Raw genomic sequence first — 16,346 nt, forward strand, 5'->3', positions numbered from 1 at the left:
AAATCGGGGGCAGTGACTTTCCTAAAAGATCAGCCTATAAGTTTGGACAATCTACCACTAGTAAATCTTATGGTGGATGTCCTATAAAGAAACCCACTTGTGTTCTTATGCCTGTCTGCTACTGACCCATAGATTTGCCCCAGACTATCTTTCTGTTTTCCACCTCTAACTCCTCTTCCTGTCGAGAGCCATCAGTTGTTGTTACCTATATTGGCAATGGATACACAATATGAACAATCTTTTAGCTTTTGTCAATTGATGACTATCGCTGTGGGTCGTGAAGTCACTGGTCGGACATTAAAGTGTTACTGTTGTTTTGGTACATTGTTGGTTCTATTTTATAAAATGCTGTAGTGAAGCTGAACATGGGTAAAAGAACAGAAACGGAGGACAAATTGCTGCTCCCCTTTCTTTCACAGATATATAGACACGGCAGCAGTATGCAGCACATTATAGAGCATTACTGCATTAGTATGGAATTTATTGTAACAGAACATTAAGGTGGCATAGAAAACATTGAAGAAACGGCAGTGTCTCTTTGCAGCCGGCCTCTCCTTCATATCAGTTATCACACTACTCCATCAATAGATAAGTATATAGAGCTGGTTTTTATTATATTCTATTTTCAAAAAGTTTCTTCTCATCAATTGTAGATGTTCAATTGGAACATGTCACATTTTAAGTCTAAACGACCTTTATTAGGGGTCCATGTAACAATGTAATCATTGAATTCTCTAAAAAAAGTTTTTGAATTAAAATTAGATCCTCCTATAAATTTAGGGCCTTCAGCTGGTAAATAACCTTTTCGAAACCGAGAAGCAGCTTTTTATTTCACATGTCTACGCAACAAACAGGCTTGAATTTCTTGATTCCTTAGGCTGTATATAATAGGATTGAACAACGGGGTTAATACAGTGTAAAAAAGTGAAAGGAGTTTGTTGACGTCCACGGAACGTTGATGGGATGGAACCAAATAGAGGATGAGTATGGTACCAAAGTATGTACAGACTGAGGCTAAGTGGGAGCTACACGTGGAAAAAGCCTTCTGTCTCCCCGTCTCTGAGGGTATCCGGATAATGGTAGAACCTATGACCACATAACTTAAGATAATGAGCAAAAATGGAAGAAAACCCATGACCATGGCATACATCAGAACCTCCATTTCTACCAGTGATGTGTCCGATGAAGACAAATGAAAAATGGGTTCCAGGTCACAAAAGAAATGATCTACTATTCTTTGGCCGCAGAACTGTAGGTTTGATATTGCTGTGATTATAATGCACATCCCTATGAAGCCAGACAACCAGGCCCAGACCACCAGTTGACTACAGGTCTTGACATTCATGATTGAGGAGTATCTCAAGGGGTTACAGATGGCTAAGTACCGATCAAGTGCCATGACTGTAAGAAGAAGACACTCAGCACTCCCCGATGATGAGTAAATATAAAACTGGGCAATACAACCGTACAAGGAGATAGTACCACCATCGCTCCACAGGACATAGATCATGTTTGGCATAATATTGGAGGTGAAAAAAACTTCACAAAAAGAAAGATTACAGAGGAACAAGTACATGGGAGATCTCAGCCTTGGGCTGGTCACAATCAAGCCAATGATTAAGAAATTTCCTGCCAAAATGGTCAAATAAGTTAAAATACAGATGAGGAGAACTATGGGCTTCACCTGCTGGAGTTGACCAAATCCTAGAAGCATCACTTCTGTTGGCAATGTCTGGTTGTCTGTGCACATTTTCTGTCAAATATTTTTTAAAAACATTATTTACTGTCCATATGTACTAAAATTTGAGACTAATATTAACAGCTAAAAAAATTGCATCCATGACAAGAATAAAATGGCTTCTGCCGCTCTCTGATGCTAGACTTCACCTCTCATAGATTTTGATATATATGCTCAATAGGCTATATATACTTGAATATAAGCCAACCCAAGTATAAGCCGAGGCCCCTAATTTTACGACAAAAACCTGGGAAAACCTAATGACTCGAATATAAGCCGAGTGTGAGAAATGCATTGTACACAGCCTCCCCAGTATATAGCCTGCCAGACCGTGCCTCCCAGTATATAGCCTGCCAGCCCATACCCCCCAGTATATAGCCAGCCCCCCGCCTCAGTATGTAGCCAGCAGTGGGGGAAGCTGGAAAGGTGAGTTTTGATATATATTTTTTTAACTCGAGTATAAGCTGAGTTTGGGTTTTCAGCACATTTTTTGTGCTGAAAAACTAAGCTTACACTTGAATATATACACTCACCGGCCACTTTATTAGGTACACCTGTCCAACTGCTCGTTAACACTTAATTTCTAATCAGCCAAACACATGGTGGTAACTCAGTGCATTTAGGCATGTAGACATGGTCAAGGCAATCTTCTGCAGTTCAAACCGAGCATCAATATGGGGAAGAAAGGTGATTTGGTGCCTTTGAACGTGGCATGGTTGTTGGTGCCAGAAGGGCTGGTCTGAGTATTTCAGAAACTGCTGATCTACTGGGATTTTCACGTACAACCATCTCTAGGGTTTACAGAGAATGGTCTGAAAAAGAAAAAACATCCAGTGAGCGGCAGTTCTGTGGGAAAAAATGCCTTGTTGATGCCAGAGGTCAGAGGAGAATGGGCAGACTGGTTCGAGCTGATAGAAAGGCAACAGTTACTCAAATCGCCACGCGTTACAACCAAGGTAGGCAGAAGAGCATCTCTGAACGCACAGTACGTCGAACTTTGAGGTAGATGGGCTACAGCAGCAGAAGCCCACACCGGGTGCCACTCCTTTTAGCTAAGAACAGGAAACTGAGGCTACAATTTGCACCAGCTCATCGAAATTGGACAGTAGAAGATTGGAAAAACGTTGCCTGGTCTGATGAGTCTCGATTTCTGCTGCAACATTCGGATGGTAGGGTCAGAATTTGGCGTCAACAACATGAAAGCATGGATCCATCCTGCCTTGTATCAGCGGGTCAGGCTGGTGCTGGTGGTGTCATGGATCCATCCTGCCTTGTATCAGCGGGTCAGGCTGGTGGTGCTGGTGTCATGGATCCATCCTGCCTGGTATCAACGGTTCAGGCTGGTGGTGGTGTCATTGTGTGGGGAATATTTTCTTGGCACTCTTTGGGCCCCTTGGTACCAATTGAGCATCGTTGCAACGCCACAGCCTACCTGAGTATTGTTGCTGACCATGTCCATCCCTTTATGACCACAATGTACTCAACATCTGATGGCTACTTTCAGCAGGATAATGCGCCATGTCATAAAGCTGGAATCATCTCAGACTGGTTTCTTGAACATGACAATGAGTTCACTGTACTCAAATGGCCTCCACAGTCACCAGATCTCAGTCCAATAGAGCATCTTTGGGATGTGTTGGAACGGGAGATTCGCATCATGGATGTGCAGCCGACAAATCTGCGGCAATTGTGTGATGCCATCATGTCAATATGGACCAAAATCTCTGAGGAATGCTTCCAGCACCTTGTTGAATCTATGCCACGAATAATTGAGGCAGTTCTGAAGGCAAAAGGGGGTCCAACCTGTTACTAGCATGGTGTACCTAATAAAGTGGCCGGTGAGTGTATGTTAACTCTAGTATTATTATTATTATTATTATTATTATTATTATTCATTATTATTACAATAATAACAAAATATAATTAAAAAAATAACAGTTTAAATTCAAAAACAGAAATACAGATACCAATCGAATGCCAGTGGAGTGATATTAGATGCATTAGTGTAAAATGTAAGGAGAAACTCATCCAGAAATTACCGTAAGTATATAAAATCCACGTAAGGAAGGTAAAAACTATAGTAACTGACGATGACATAACCACAGTTATAACAATCGGACAAGGACATGATTGAAATGTTTTCATCATGTTTGAAGTATTTATATTGTATTTTTGCTATTAGAGATGAACCATAACAACCTCGAAAGAAAATCTCCGGAGAGGCCATTTACAGAATTGGAGGAAGAAAAACATCATTATTTCTTTTAATTAAAATAATTGTTTTCCTTTACTTCAAAGACATCAAATAAATGAAGAAATATTAAACACTGAAATAGAAAATAGTAACTACACAAGAAAAAATTCAAATTACACCTCTGTGATCAAAGGTTTTACGTGGACAGCACGTCAGTGCCAGCGCCGATCACAGGCAATAATGGCGGGGAAAGGGGGATGGTTGACCCGAACTTCTATTGAACCCAACCCTCATTTGGTATGAACCCAAACTTTGTGGTTTGAGTCCACTTATAGCTACTTGTGCCCCAACTCCCACATAGCATGAAACCCCGGTGCACCCCTACTATACATGACATGACACCCTTGTGCAATCAATCCTAAAGACCACTAACCTCTCTGTCTCCCATGTATTATGGTTCTCCTAAAACCCCATTCACATACTAGACACCCCTAGTCCCCACTTCTAATGACCATTAGTTTCTGTGTTCCCACTCCTATATACAGGGGTATAACTAGGTAAGGCAGCACCCTATAACAAAATTGTGCTTGAGTAACCAAGTACAAGTAAGGCTACATTCACACGATGTATGGCGGGCATTCATCGGCGCAGGGAAAAACATAGGGCCCAGCTCTGTATTGCATCGAAAGATAGGACTTGTCCTATCTTTCTACGGGCTACGAAATGGTACGGTGCCGCACGTGTGCTGCACCGTGCTGCTCCCGTATGGCACCGTGAGGCCATTGCGATGTATGAGGGATGTATATACGTCCCCCATGTGTTCGCGTGAATTTAGCCTAAGTCTGATAATTATTACTAATTCTCATGTGTTTACTTCCACAAGGACGACTCATCTAAGATTATAGCAATGTTTTAACCGGCACCTGAAATGTTGTCTCCTTGACCACCAGAATAGATTTTTTGCCAGGAGAAACGGATTGTGCATATGTTACTCAACTCTAAAGTGAATCTATTGGTCAGGACTTCCACATCATCCCCGAACCCTTGTGCCCCATACAGTAGTACTTACACCAACTTCTATATAGTTTAAAATCACTAGGCCGCCTCCCATATAGAAGGAATAGAGGAAAAAAACATTCTTCCCCTGAAGATCCCCCTTCTCTCACTACACACCTCAGGGTGCGCCCTAATACCGGGTATTGGGGTCAGTACATAAAGTACACGTTCTTTCCGTCACGATTCAGTCATCTTTAGAGCTAATTTGGTATGTATAGATGTTCTTTATCCTATAATTTAATTATTTTTATGTATTTGTTATATATGAATTTGTTTTTAGTGTAACTGATATACTTTTATTGGTATTTTCTTCTAAATACTGTCGCTCCTCATTATATATTGTCACTAAATGAGACGTCTTTGTAATAAACACCTTTTGTATTTTATAGCTATTGCACTCTCCTATATATCTATCTATATATTAACAAGGTGTGACCTCAGATGTTACATTTATATATTGCACATTCTTGATTTTTCACTTGCTACTTTTATTGTAACTTCCCGTGCATTGAGATTGTATTTTTGGACCCGATGAAGGGGGAAGCTTGTACCCGAAATGCGTTGTCTATACCCTGCTCCTCAAAGAAAGAAACTCCATCCAATCCGTCTTGATGTTTATATATGAAGATGTTGTGCATCAAAAAAAAAACATATTTTTTACTTACACTTTATCCCAGATGGGACTTTTGGCGCCTTCCCGACCTAATCCAGGTGACGGAGTAGACAGACTTCATGTTCTAATAACCTGAGTTACAAATACAGGCGGTCCCCTACTTAAGAACATCTGACTTACATACGACCCCTAGTTACAAACGACCCTCTGGATATTGGTAATCTACTGTACTTTAGCCCCAGGTTACAATGATCAGCTGAAACAGTTATCACAGGCGTAACTGAGTTTTATTGTTAATCCTTGTTCTTACAACAATCCAACATTTAAAAAACCTAATTGTGGGGGGCGTGGCTTGGCTGCCTGTCTGCACGGACGCATGAAGTGTTAGCTCCGGCACCAGGATAATACTCCAGCGACTTACCTAAGCAGAGACCCAACTGCCAAAACATGAATACTGCTCCGAAGCATAAGAACACTACCAAGAAAAGGGGGAACCCCTCAAAACCCCCAAAAATTATGGATTTTTACCTTTTGGCGGAGACGGAGCAAAATCAAGATGGCGCTGAACGTCTGCACACGAGGATGTCAAAACCCCAATACCTACCAGGAGACAGCGCCAGACCAAAGGTACCTGCTTCTAGCAGACGATCCTGCTCAGCTCCCGCTTCTCCGATCGCCAAGCACAACGCAGAGGTAGATCCAGCAGAGACAGGTATGAGGAGCGCAGCGCTGAGTATCTCAAACGAGGCAATATGGCCGCCGCTGGGCTCACCATCCGAACGCAGCTCAGAGAAGCAGAGGCCTAGGCTATCTCCTGAACATGAGAGTCCCAGCGAGGACGGCTCCTTCCCAGAATGCGCTTCCAATGCTACTCAGGACGCCTTTGATAAGCTCCCTGCCTCTAATAAAACTCTCACTGAATCTTATATGAAAAACATGCTCAGCGCATGGAGACAAGCATTTCAAGTAGACATTAATAAAATGTTGACACCCATTAAGGAAGAAGTAAACACTCTGGGAGGCAGAATCCACCGGGTAGAGGAGAAAATGGGGGAGGTGATAAAGTCCCATAATGAATTAATAGACGATCACTACAAATTAGACGAAGAAGTCCGGCAAATACAAGCTAAAATGGCGGACCTGGAAGATCGGTCGCGCCGAAACAACGTGAAATTTCGGGGTATCCCTGAAACTGTTTTACAACCAGAATTAACCCCCTACATTCAAAGATTGATTAAAAAAGTACTGCCGGACTGCAAAGAACAAGATATGAAAATTGATCGGGCACATAGACTCCCGCGACCACAACATTTAAGCGAGGATATACCAAGGGATGTTTTGGCGCGAGTCCACTTTTTCACAACTAAAGAACGTCTAATGTCTGAAACCAGGAAGCAAGGATCTCTCCCCAGCCCGTTTCAAAACATATCTATTTATATTGATCTATCCGCCGCAACACTTCGATTAAGAAGACAGCTGGTACCGATTACCACCACTCTTAGGAAGCATCAAATTCCGTACAAGTGGGGTTTTCCCACAAAGCTGCTGATATCCCGCAACGGTTTCACCTCAGTAATCAGATCAATGGAAGAAGGATCAGCATTACTAAAGAAATGGAACATTCCCATACTGGACACCTCCATCCGCGACAAAAATACACCATCAACCGTCACAGAAGATTGGCACACGGTTGGGTCCCATTCAAAGAAGCACAGTTGAAACTTGGTGCGGACCAACCCAGAATAGGTCGACCTTAATTCCATAGGACTGGTAACTATATACCCGAACTATTATTTACACCCCCTCTTGAGCGGCACTATGCTGCAAGATCCGTTTATGGGCACGCAATTTTGGGGCCCAAAATGTTTGTTTGTTTTTGTTGTTCTAATAGGCTCTAATGACAAATATGATTATACCAATAACTCCAGATATGTGTTTAGTATACAGTATAGGGATCACAGGCAACACTCACACAGGGTCAATGGATTAGCATTCGATTCTAAAGTAACATGGTAGTGAAAATTCTTTCAATGAATGCGAAAGGGCTAAACAACCCATTTAAGAGATCCCAGATATGGCAGGATTCGAGTAAACAGAGTTGTGATATAATATTTGTCCAAGAGACTCATCTGTTAGAAAAACAGGTTTCAAAATCCTAGATACCCACACATATATCATTCTCACTTTCACACCAAATGTAGAGGAGTAGCGATAGCAATAAGAAATTCACTATCATACCAGGAGAATAAGGTAATAAAAGACACTTTAGGTAGATTCATTCTTCTAGTTTGCAGTATCAACAATGAGATATTCACCCTAGTTAATGTATACGCGCCAAACAAGCGACAATTACATTTCTTTCGCAAAATACAGAGACTTTTAAGGAAACAAGCCCAGGGAGAAGTCATTGTAGGAGGTGATTTTAACATAACACCAGATCCGACCATGGACTGCTCATCGACTCCCCTGAGGATACCTCAGAGCCTACTCTGTGATATAGGACGATCAGACCTTTACGACATTTGGAGAGCGCAACATAGCACTGAGAGGGACTACACCTTCCATTCCACAGTCCATAACTCTTACACTAGAATAGACCTATTTTTAATCAGTAGAAACCTGCTAGTTAGGACTACAGAATCCACAAATGGAAATATTACGTGGTCTGACCACGCGGCTATAACACTCTCCATCTCAGATTCCATAGACCAAGCCCCTTCATACATATGGCGGTGTAATGAATACCTACTAAACCACCCAAAATATAAACATATTTTCGAGAGGGATCTAAAAGAGTACTTTAGGTTCAATGAACCGGCAGTGTCCGACCCCATATTACTATGGAACGCACATAAGATGTACATGAGAGGTACATTCATCAAACTGGGGATAAGAGACAAAAGACAAAGGGCAAGGGAGGCTGACTCTATCATTCAGGAGATTAACAGGCTAGAAATAATTAACAAAGACTCCCCCTCATCCGATATAGCAATATTGTTAAGTAAAAAACGGGAACAATTGAGACTCTTATTACTCCACGTTTATGAAAGAAGGCTCCAAAAATCAGGAGCACAGTACTATGCTCAGGGCGATAAAGCGGGAAAACTCTTGGCAAACAAATTCAAAGCGAAACACCTTAAAGCGAAAATTCCTTATATATACACTGCAGACAAAAAGGGGAAATTAGTATCACCCAAAGACATAGCTAACAGATTCAAAGAATATTACGAAAATCTTTATAATCTTCAGAACGACCCCTTTACATACCAACCATCCCAGCAGGAAATTGACACGTTCCTAAAGGAACTCAAGATCACAGCCCTTTCTGAACCTCAAATAACATCTCTAAATAAACCAATTTCCATAGAAGAAGTGTCCAAAGCTCTTAGGGAATTACCTTCACATAAAGCCCCAGGACCAGATGGAATTATAGGGGAATATTATAAATTACATGCTATAACTATCTCTGAATATATGACCAAGGCCTTCAACTATATGATTAATAATGGTACCTTCCCGAGAGAAAACCAGGAAGCTTTAATTGTCACAATTCCCAAACCAGGGAAACCTCCAGATTGCCCTCAAAATTTTAGACCAATATCCCTCTTAAACATTGACACTAAAATTTATGCTAAAATTCTAGCACACCGTCTAATGAACTTTCTTCCCGATCTAATTAGCGACAATCAAATGGGGTTCATAAAAAAGAGACAAGCATCAGACAACACAAGGAAAATTATTGACTTAGTACATATAATAGAACAAAGAAAAACACCTGCCTTACTCCTAGCATTAGACGCTGAGAAGGCGTTTGACCGTATCCACTGGTCTTATACCTTCTCCGTACTCAACAAAATGGGCATGAGAGGCAGCTTCTTGGAAGCAATTAAGAATCTATACTCTGACCCATCAGCCATGGTTTTCACCAATGGTACCGTTTCGGAACCATTCTCAATAACAAACGGCACGAGACAAGGGTGCCCCCTATCTCCTTTGATCTTTAATTTAGCCCTTGAACCCCTGGCAATTGCGATACAACTTTCTCCCAACATACAAGGAGTGCAGGTAGGAAATAAAAAACATGTCATATCTTTATACGCAGATGACATTATTCTTAGCCTCACTCAACCTGAAAACTCATTAGAAGCAGTTACCTCAATAATTCAAAAATTTGGAAACATCTCATACTATAAGCTCAATACAACTAAAACCCAAGCACTTCCAATCTTCATAAAACCGGATTCACTGCATTACCTACAACATAAATATCCCTTTGATTGGAGGGACAGCGCTATTCAATATCTAGGTATTCAGGTTACCCACCCTTCTACTAAATTATACACCGAAAATTATGAAACCTTATTAAACGCATTGCACAAGGAATCCAAATCCATGCTTACCAAAGAAGTCTCCTGGGTGGGAAGAATAGCAGCTTTTAAAATGCTCCTACTTCCCAGACTCTTATACCTTTTTCGCACACTACCTATTTCTCTCCCAAACAGATTCTTTATTAAAGCCCAAAGCATCATGTCCGCATATATTTGGCAAGGCAACAAACCTCGTATCACGAGCAAAATCCTACAAAAACACAAATTAGCAGGGGGGCTGGGAGTCCCAAACATTAAAAGCTACCACGCAGCTACTATCCTCCAACAAGCTACACAGTGGCTCCAAGCCAACCCACTTCTACCTTGGATGCAAATAGAAAAGTCATTGGCAGCAAACACCAACTTAAGCAACTTATTAGAAGCCTCCTTGTGGAACTTACCGCATACTAAAATGTTGCTCCCATTAACGCGCACTCTCCTAGATATATGGTCTGAAGCACACAAAACAGAACGACCCCAAAGCACCATATGCCACATATCAGACATACAGTTAGCCACGGTGGGATATAAAATCTCAGAGCTGAATCTTCATCACTGGAGAAATGCGGGAATACAGACAGTGGCACAAATCATGGAATCTAGCAAAGTTCTACCATTTGCTGAGCTTCAGAAACGTTTTAAGATACCAGATGCCGCAATATTCACGTATCTCAGACTGAAACACTGTATAGATAAACTTGCCAAGATTTCCAATAGAAAGGATGCATATCTAAACAAGCTAATCACACGTCCCATGAAGGGAATCCGTTGCCTATATTCCCACATGACATCGTGCTCCTTACCCCAAAACTTCTACACTTATAGACTCTGGGAAAGAGACTTAGGCCAGACAATATCCCTCAAAACCTGGGGTAAGGCCACATCCTTACTACACAAAGCACTTGAATGTACAGCTCATATTGAGAATGGTGTTAAAATGTTGCTGCGCTGGTATTACACTCCAGATCGCATCCACCAGGCATATCCAAACTCCTCACCCATGTGTTGGAGAGGTTGCGGCATGAGAGGCACACTTATCCACACCTTTTGGCACTGTCCCACTATACGGTCATTCTGGAATGAGGTTTACACAATGCTACAAAAAATTTTAGGATACAGGCTTACAAAAGATCCAGCTATGGCTCTACTGGGGATAGGTTTACATAATATCCCTTTAAAACAAGGGATTCTGGTCTGCAAAATACTAACCATTGCCAGAATTGTCATAGCAAGACACTGGAAGTCAAGCAAATGTCCACAGGAAAATGAATTAATAACAAGCATTGATTCTACATACAAATATGAAAAAATACTATCCAGAGGTCTACTTAGGTATCAACCTATCGAAGAAATCTGGGCTCCGTGGGCCAATCTGTTTGATTGTTAATTTTTTTGCTCTTTCCTATACATATTTCAATATAAATTCAACAATCATTTTTGGGAGAACAACTATACAGTGTTAATTTGTACAAACAAATGACCCTGACCACGCTGTGCAACAACCTGTGATCCAAAAAAGGGAATTATTGCCAAAGATTGTATAAGCAAAAAGAGCCTTAGTTGTTCTGTTCTGATTCTAGTTATGTTATGTTGTTCCTTTACGTTATTGTCACTAAAATTACATACTCCCAGAGCATATTCATATGTCCATAACATGCGGCATGCAGATATGAAGAAATCCTGGAACTCATCGACTCTATTGCACATTATTTACATAAGTTTGTAAGAACTAATTATAAGAATTCTGATGGTGTGCTAATATGCAAGTATATTTTATTCGCATGTATTTTATTCGCATGTAAATGTCCTTCTATGCTATGTGTAATAAAATGCCAATAAAAAATGAGTTAAACTAAAAAACCTAATTGTGAGTTTGTATCCAGTCCAGACAAAGATTGTGTTTCCTGACTAAACATGAGCCAAAATATCTTAATCTTAATCACCATCTCCAGGACTCCCCACCCCCATCTCTTCATTTATCTATAATTATTGCCTCTTTTCTCAATGTACTATATTGAAATGTATTTCTCTATGCGATGTAAACATCATTCCACCAGTTCTTGAGGGATGTTTCATGACATGTCTTCAATGCCAAAGAGAAGATGATAACTTTACATGAGTGAACATACGATGACTATAACCACTTTCTACTATTACACCCAAATATGGCATAACATTCTCTAACGTGTCGGTTCCACTAAGCTATATAGGGTGGTCAGCTCATAGCTTAAAATAGGACAACACTGAGGCCTCCAGAGAAACATAGCATATGGGAAAGCGGTGGCGAACCTATGGCATGGGTGCCAGAGGTGGCACTCAGAGCCCTTTCTGTGGGCCCCCAAGCCTTAACCCAACACAGAGTTTGCCAGCTAGGACTCAAGGCTTTCTCCTGTGATCCAATACAGCCCAGGACGTGCCATAATCATTGGTATTTTAAAGCAACATCCTCGCAAGAAGGTGTGGATAGAGACAGATTATTGTTGAAGCTCCTGCTCTGGCTCCCCTGATTCTTCCTCTTCAGAAAACCCTTTAAGGAATTTACAATCCAAATTTCTCCATCATCTTTCTATTGTATTGGTGAACTCAGGACCTCAGTACGATTAAAACCTGTGATACAACAGGGATCAATAAGTTACAACTACTGTCATGTTGGCACTTTGTGACATATAAGTGGTTGTGGCTTGGGCACTCTGTCTCCAAAAGGTTCACCATCAATGAAATAGGAGATGAACAGTCCTCGGATTGCTATAGAACCACATTTGGCCTTTAATAACAGCCCTATTAAGTCTGGATACCTTGGAAAAGTGGTCACCAGTCTCCGGCTTGGTGGAATTACACTGAGCAACGTTTCTCCTATTTGGTAGATGTTCTAGACGTTGGACTTCTACTAGTCAGACAATATTCACACATATAATATATACTGATTCTAGGGATCCCGTTTTATTGCTAAAATGTTATATCCATATTTGACACATTTTTTGTATGAGACAACATCAAGTTTAATATTTTACATTTTCCTTTCCTAGGTAAAGAAAGGGCATTAGCCTTAAATCCACCTTTATCTCGTTGACCACACTTTATACCCTACTTCGACATAAAAATGGAAAATGATGCGAAGACCATCAATTACTTCTTCCTGATTGGATTTCAGAGTAATCCATCTATTAACATATTACTCTTCATCATCTTCTTGACTACTTATGTGGTGACGTTAAGTGGGAACTTTCTCATAGCCGTTCTTGTGATGAAAAGTGATCGTCTTCAAAATCCAATGTTCTATTTCCTTTAATACCTCAGAAGTATTGTACACAACGAACATAACCCCCAACATGCTGTATATCACATTGAATGGTGGTGGCTTCATGTCATTGGCTGGTTGCATCATCCAGTTCTACGTCTATAGTGTTTTGGGCACAGTTGAGTCTCTTCTGCTCTCAGCTATGTTCTATGACCGATACCTGGCCACATGTGACCCATTACACTATGCTAATGTCATGAACCTCCAGTTTTGCCAAAATCTTGTCTTAGCCTCGTGGTTCCTGAGCATCACTTGTAGCCTAATAACCATGATCAGTCTATGTCAACTCAAGTTCTGCGGATCAAACATTATCGACCATTACCTCTGTGACTTCACACCACTTGTGGACCTCTCATGCTCTGACACTTCCATAGTGAGAACAGAGGTTGTGGCACTGGCCATTCCCATAGTTGCATCCATGTTTACTTTCATCATTGGCACCTATGTGTGCATTTCCTTCACTATCCTTAGGATTTTTAGAAGGCTTTCTCCACGTGTAGCTCTCACTTGGCTTAAGTATGTTCCTTTTACAGCCGTCTCATTATAATTTATATGGTGCCATATCGAAAAGACTCTATCAACGTCAACAAAATCTTATCTGTCTTGTATGCAGTCATTACACCTTTGTTTAACCCCTTAAAATATAGCTTACGAAATGAAGAGATTCAACGTGTTCTTTGGAAGCTACTGAAGAGATCATTTTATGTTGTAAAAAATCATAAGCTCAAAAACTTCTAAAAAAGACAATTATAAAAGAATTAGCTCAAATGTATGCTACTTTACACATTTTATATGTTCTGTGAGTGAGTTTAAAATTATTTGTGTGTAATATATTGTTTATTTTCTGTATTATTTTGTGTATATGTGTGGACAATTGAATGTATCATATGTGTCAGCGCCATGGTCCATGGTCCATGGTCTGCAGTTGAGGAGGTGCTGGATTTATTGTTATTATTTATTGCTATTATTTTTTTATATTATTATATTTTTTTCCCTTTTATTCTGTTTTGTGAACATGGGTTTTTTACTTGCTGTGCCATTTTAAATGAATGAACCCCACACCTGTCTCTTTCCTGCAGCTCAGTTTTGGTCCGGCGATAGTTAAGGGAACTTGTCACCACAATATTGCCACGTGAAATGACATTATGCCTCTATGGAAGAGGGATAGAAGTCCAATGAGTCATGCTGTGATTTTACTTACATAAATGGGTAGATTTTGCAAATGTTAGTGGGTAAAAAATCTTAGGTGACATCACTCTGGTCACATGACATGAAGCTCTGAATGGTTAATGAAAGCATGTGGCATGGAGGAGCAGGACACACCTTCTCCAACTTCTGCTAGATCTGGCTGTATGCCAGGTAAGATAACAAATTTGATTTGATGGGGATGGGAGGCAAACAATTTTTAGCTAAAAGAAGGGTGGCTGTGGGAACCTGTCACCAGTTGTATTTGTGAAAAATGGGTTGAGTGGTTCCCTTTAACTCCTGGTGATTGACAGCTTGACACTCCTCACCTGCTCCCTGTGCTGTCTGAAAATTACAACATGTTGTAGCATTTTTACTTGTCAGTGTAAGTTTTTTTCATTATATATTTTATGAGTTGTATGAGTTGTATCTCAATTCCTGTTTACTTTATACACTTCTGACTTCCGCTTTCACCCTGACACCTGTCACCTTCAGAAATTTTCGGATGATTCAGTCATTGTTGCCTGCAAACGGGAGGGTGCCGAAAAAACCTATAGGGGAAGTCATAAACAAATTTGTGGAATGGAGCAAAGAAAAACATAGAAAAAACTAAAGAAATGGTCAGAGATCTACAGAGAAAAAAAACAGCACATGATCCTATCTTAATCAAAGGTAGTGCCATTGACCATGTCCATACCAGTCAGCCATGTCCATACAACATTCAACATCTGTAACAAAATGCGAATGATGTTTTACGAATCAACTATCGCAAGCATTATATACTACGCCTTGTCTGCTGGGGAGGCTCAATTAAAAAAAGGGAATATAATAGGTTGGCCAAAATCACCAGAAGGTTACAAGGTGACTCAAGGAGCAGCCAAACCAACTTAATAATCCCCTGTTGCCCCACCAACGAAAGCCCCCCCAAGCCACTATTTCATGTGTTGTCCGGGCCCAAAGATTTTCTTCGTACTATCAGGGCTGTTAGTCTGTGGACCCTCTGGACCACTGCGGGAGATGGTACTAGCCGACACCTGGCACCGGAGTCTAAGTGGCACCTGGTCTTCACCAGAGCCCGCCGCAAAGCGGGATGAGCTTGCTGCCGTAGGGTACCACCAGGTCGCTACACAGGTGCGACTAGCCCGCGGTGGCTGCCAAGGTAGTAATGCAGACAGTCAGGAATGGACTGGCACAGGGATCAGGAACACAGCAATGGACTGGCACTCGGGACAGCAGGATACACGGACAACAGGCTACACAGGAATGCAGGTTACACAGGAACGCAGGATACATAGGAACGTACGATACATAGGAACGCACGATACACAGGGCAGCTTTCTCTTCAGGTGATGGCTTGAAGATCCGGCAAGGGTCACAGGAAGGGGCAGGAATTTATGTGAGGCCAGCACCAATTATCGGCAAGCTGGCCCTTTAAGTCTTTGCAAGCCGGCCCGTGAGTGCCCTAGGAGACAGGGACGTGCACGCTGAGTCGTGGGAGCAGCAGAGACCGCCGCTGGAGCCAGGGGAGGTGAGTACCGCCAGGTTCCAGGGGCACACATAGGGACACGGGTGTAACCGCGATCTGAGACACGGATCACGGGGGCATCTGTGACACCTTCTAAGGGCCAATTTATTCTGTATAGATTTATAGGACTTATTGGACCTGAGGAATCAACATATTTTTTTTCATCTTTATCTATGTTATGGATTTTTAGCTATAACCAGTTTTTATTACATGCTAGTTATATTTCTACTTCAGCCATTTTGAGTGTTAGCACATGTATCCGCAAAATTTGTCTGTATTTGTGAGTTGATTGGAACAAAACCCCACATGCCGGAACCGCAAGCTCGTTTTAACAAAATTTTCATCTTTTATTAAAACTTTAACTTCAACT

The 16,346-nt window shown here is 41.2% G+C and overlaps 1 protein-coding gene across 1 annotated transcript; it reads right to left on the reverse strand.

Moving 5' to 3' along the window:
- Window positions 1–826: 826 nt before the first annotated feature.
- Window positions 827–1,750, reverse strand: LOC140128620 (olfactory receptor 11A1-like). The gene has a single exon (XM_072150319.1). It carries the CDS (start codon window positions 1,748–1,750, stop codon window positions 827–829), a length of 924 nt encoding a protein of 307 aa, XP_072006420.1.
- Between the last annotated feature and the right edge of the window lie 14,596 nt (window positions 1,751–16,346).

This window comes from Engystomops pustulosus, chromosome 4 (genome assembly GCF_040894005.1).
Source record: "Engystomops pustulosus chromosome 4, aEngPut4.maternal, whole genome shotgun sequence".
NCBI lineage: Eukaryota > Metazoa > Chordata > Amphibia > Anura > Leptodactylidae > Engystomops > Engystomops pustulosus.

Bases quoted from the DNA above. Each gene is read 5' to 3' on its own strand.
- LOC140128620 (XM_072150319.1), bottom strand. From the start codon at position 1,750: ATGTGCACAGACAACCAGACATTGCCAACAGAAGTGATGCTTCTAGGA.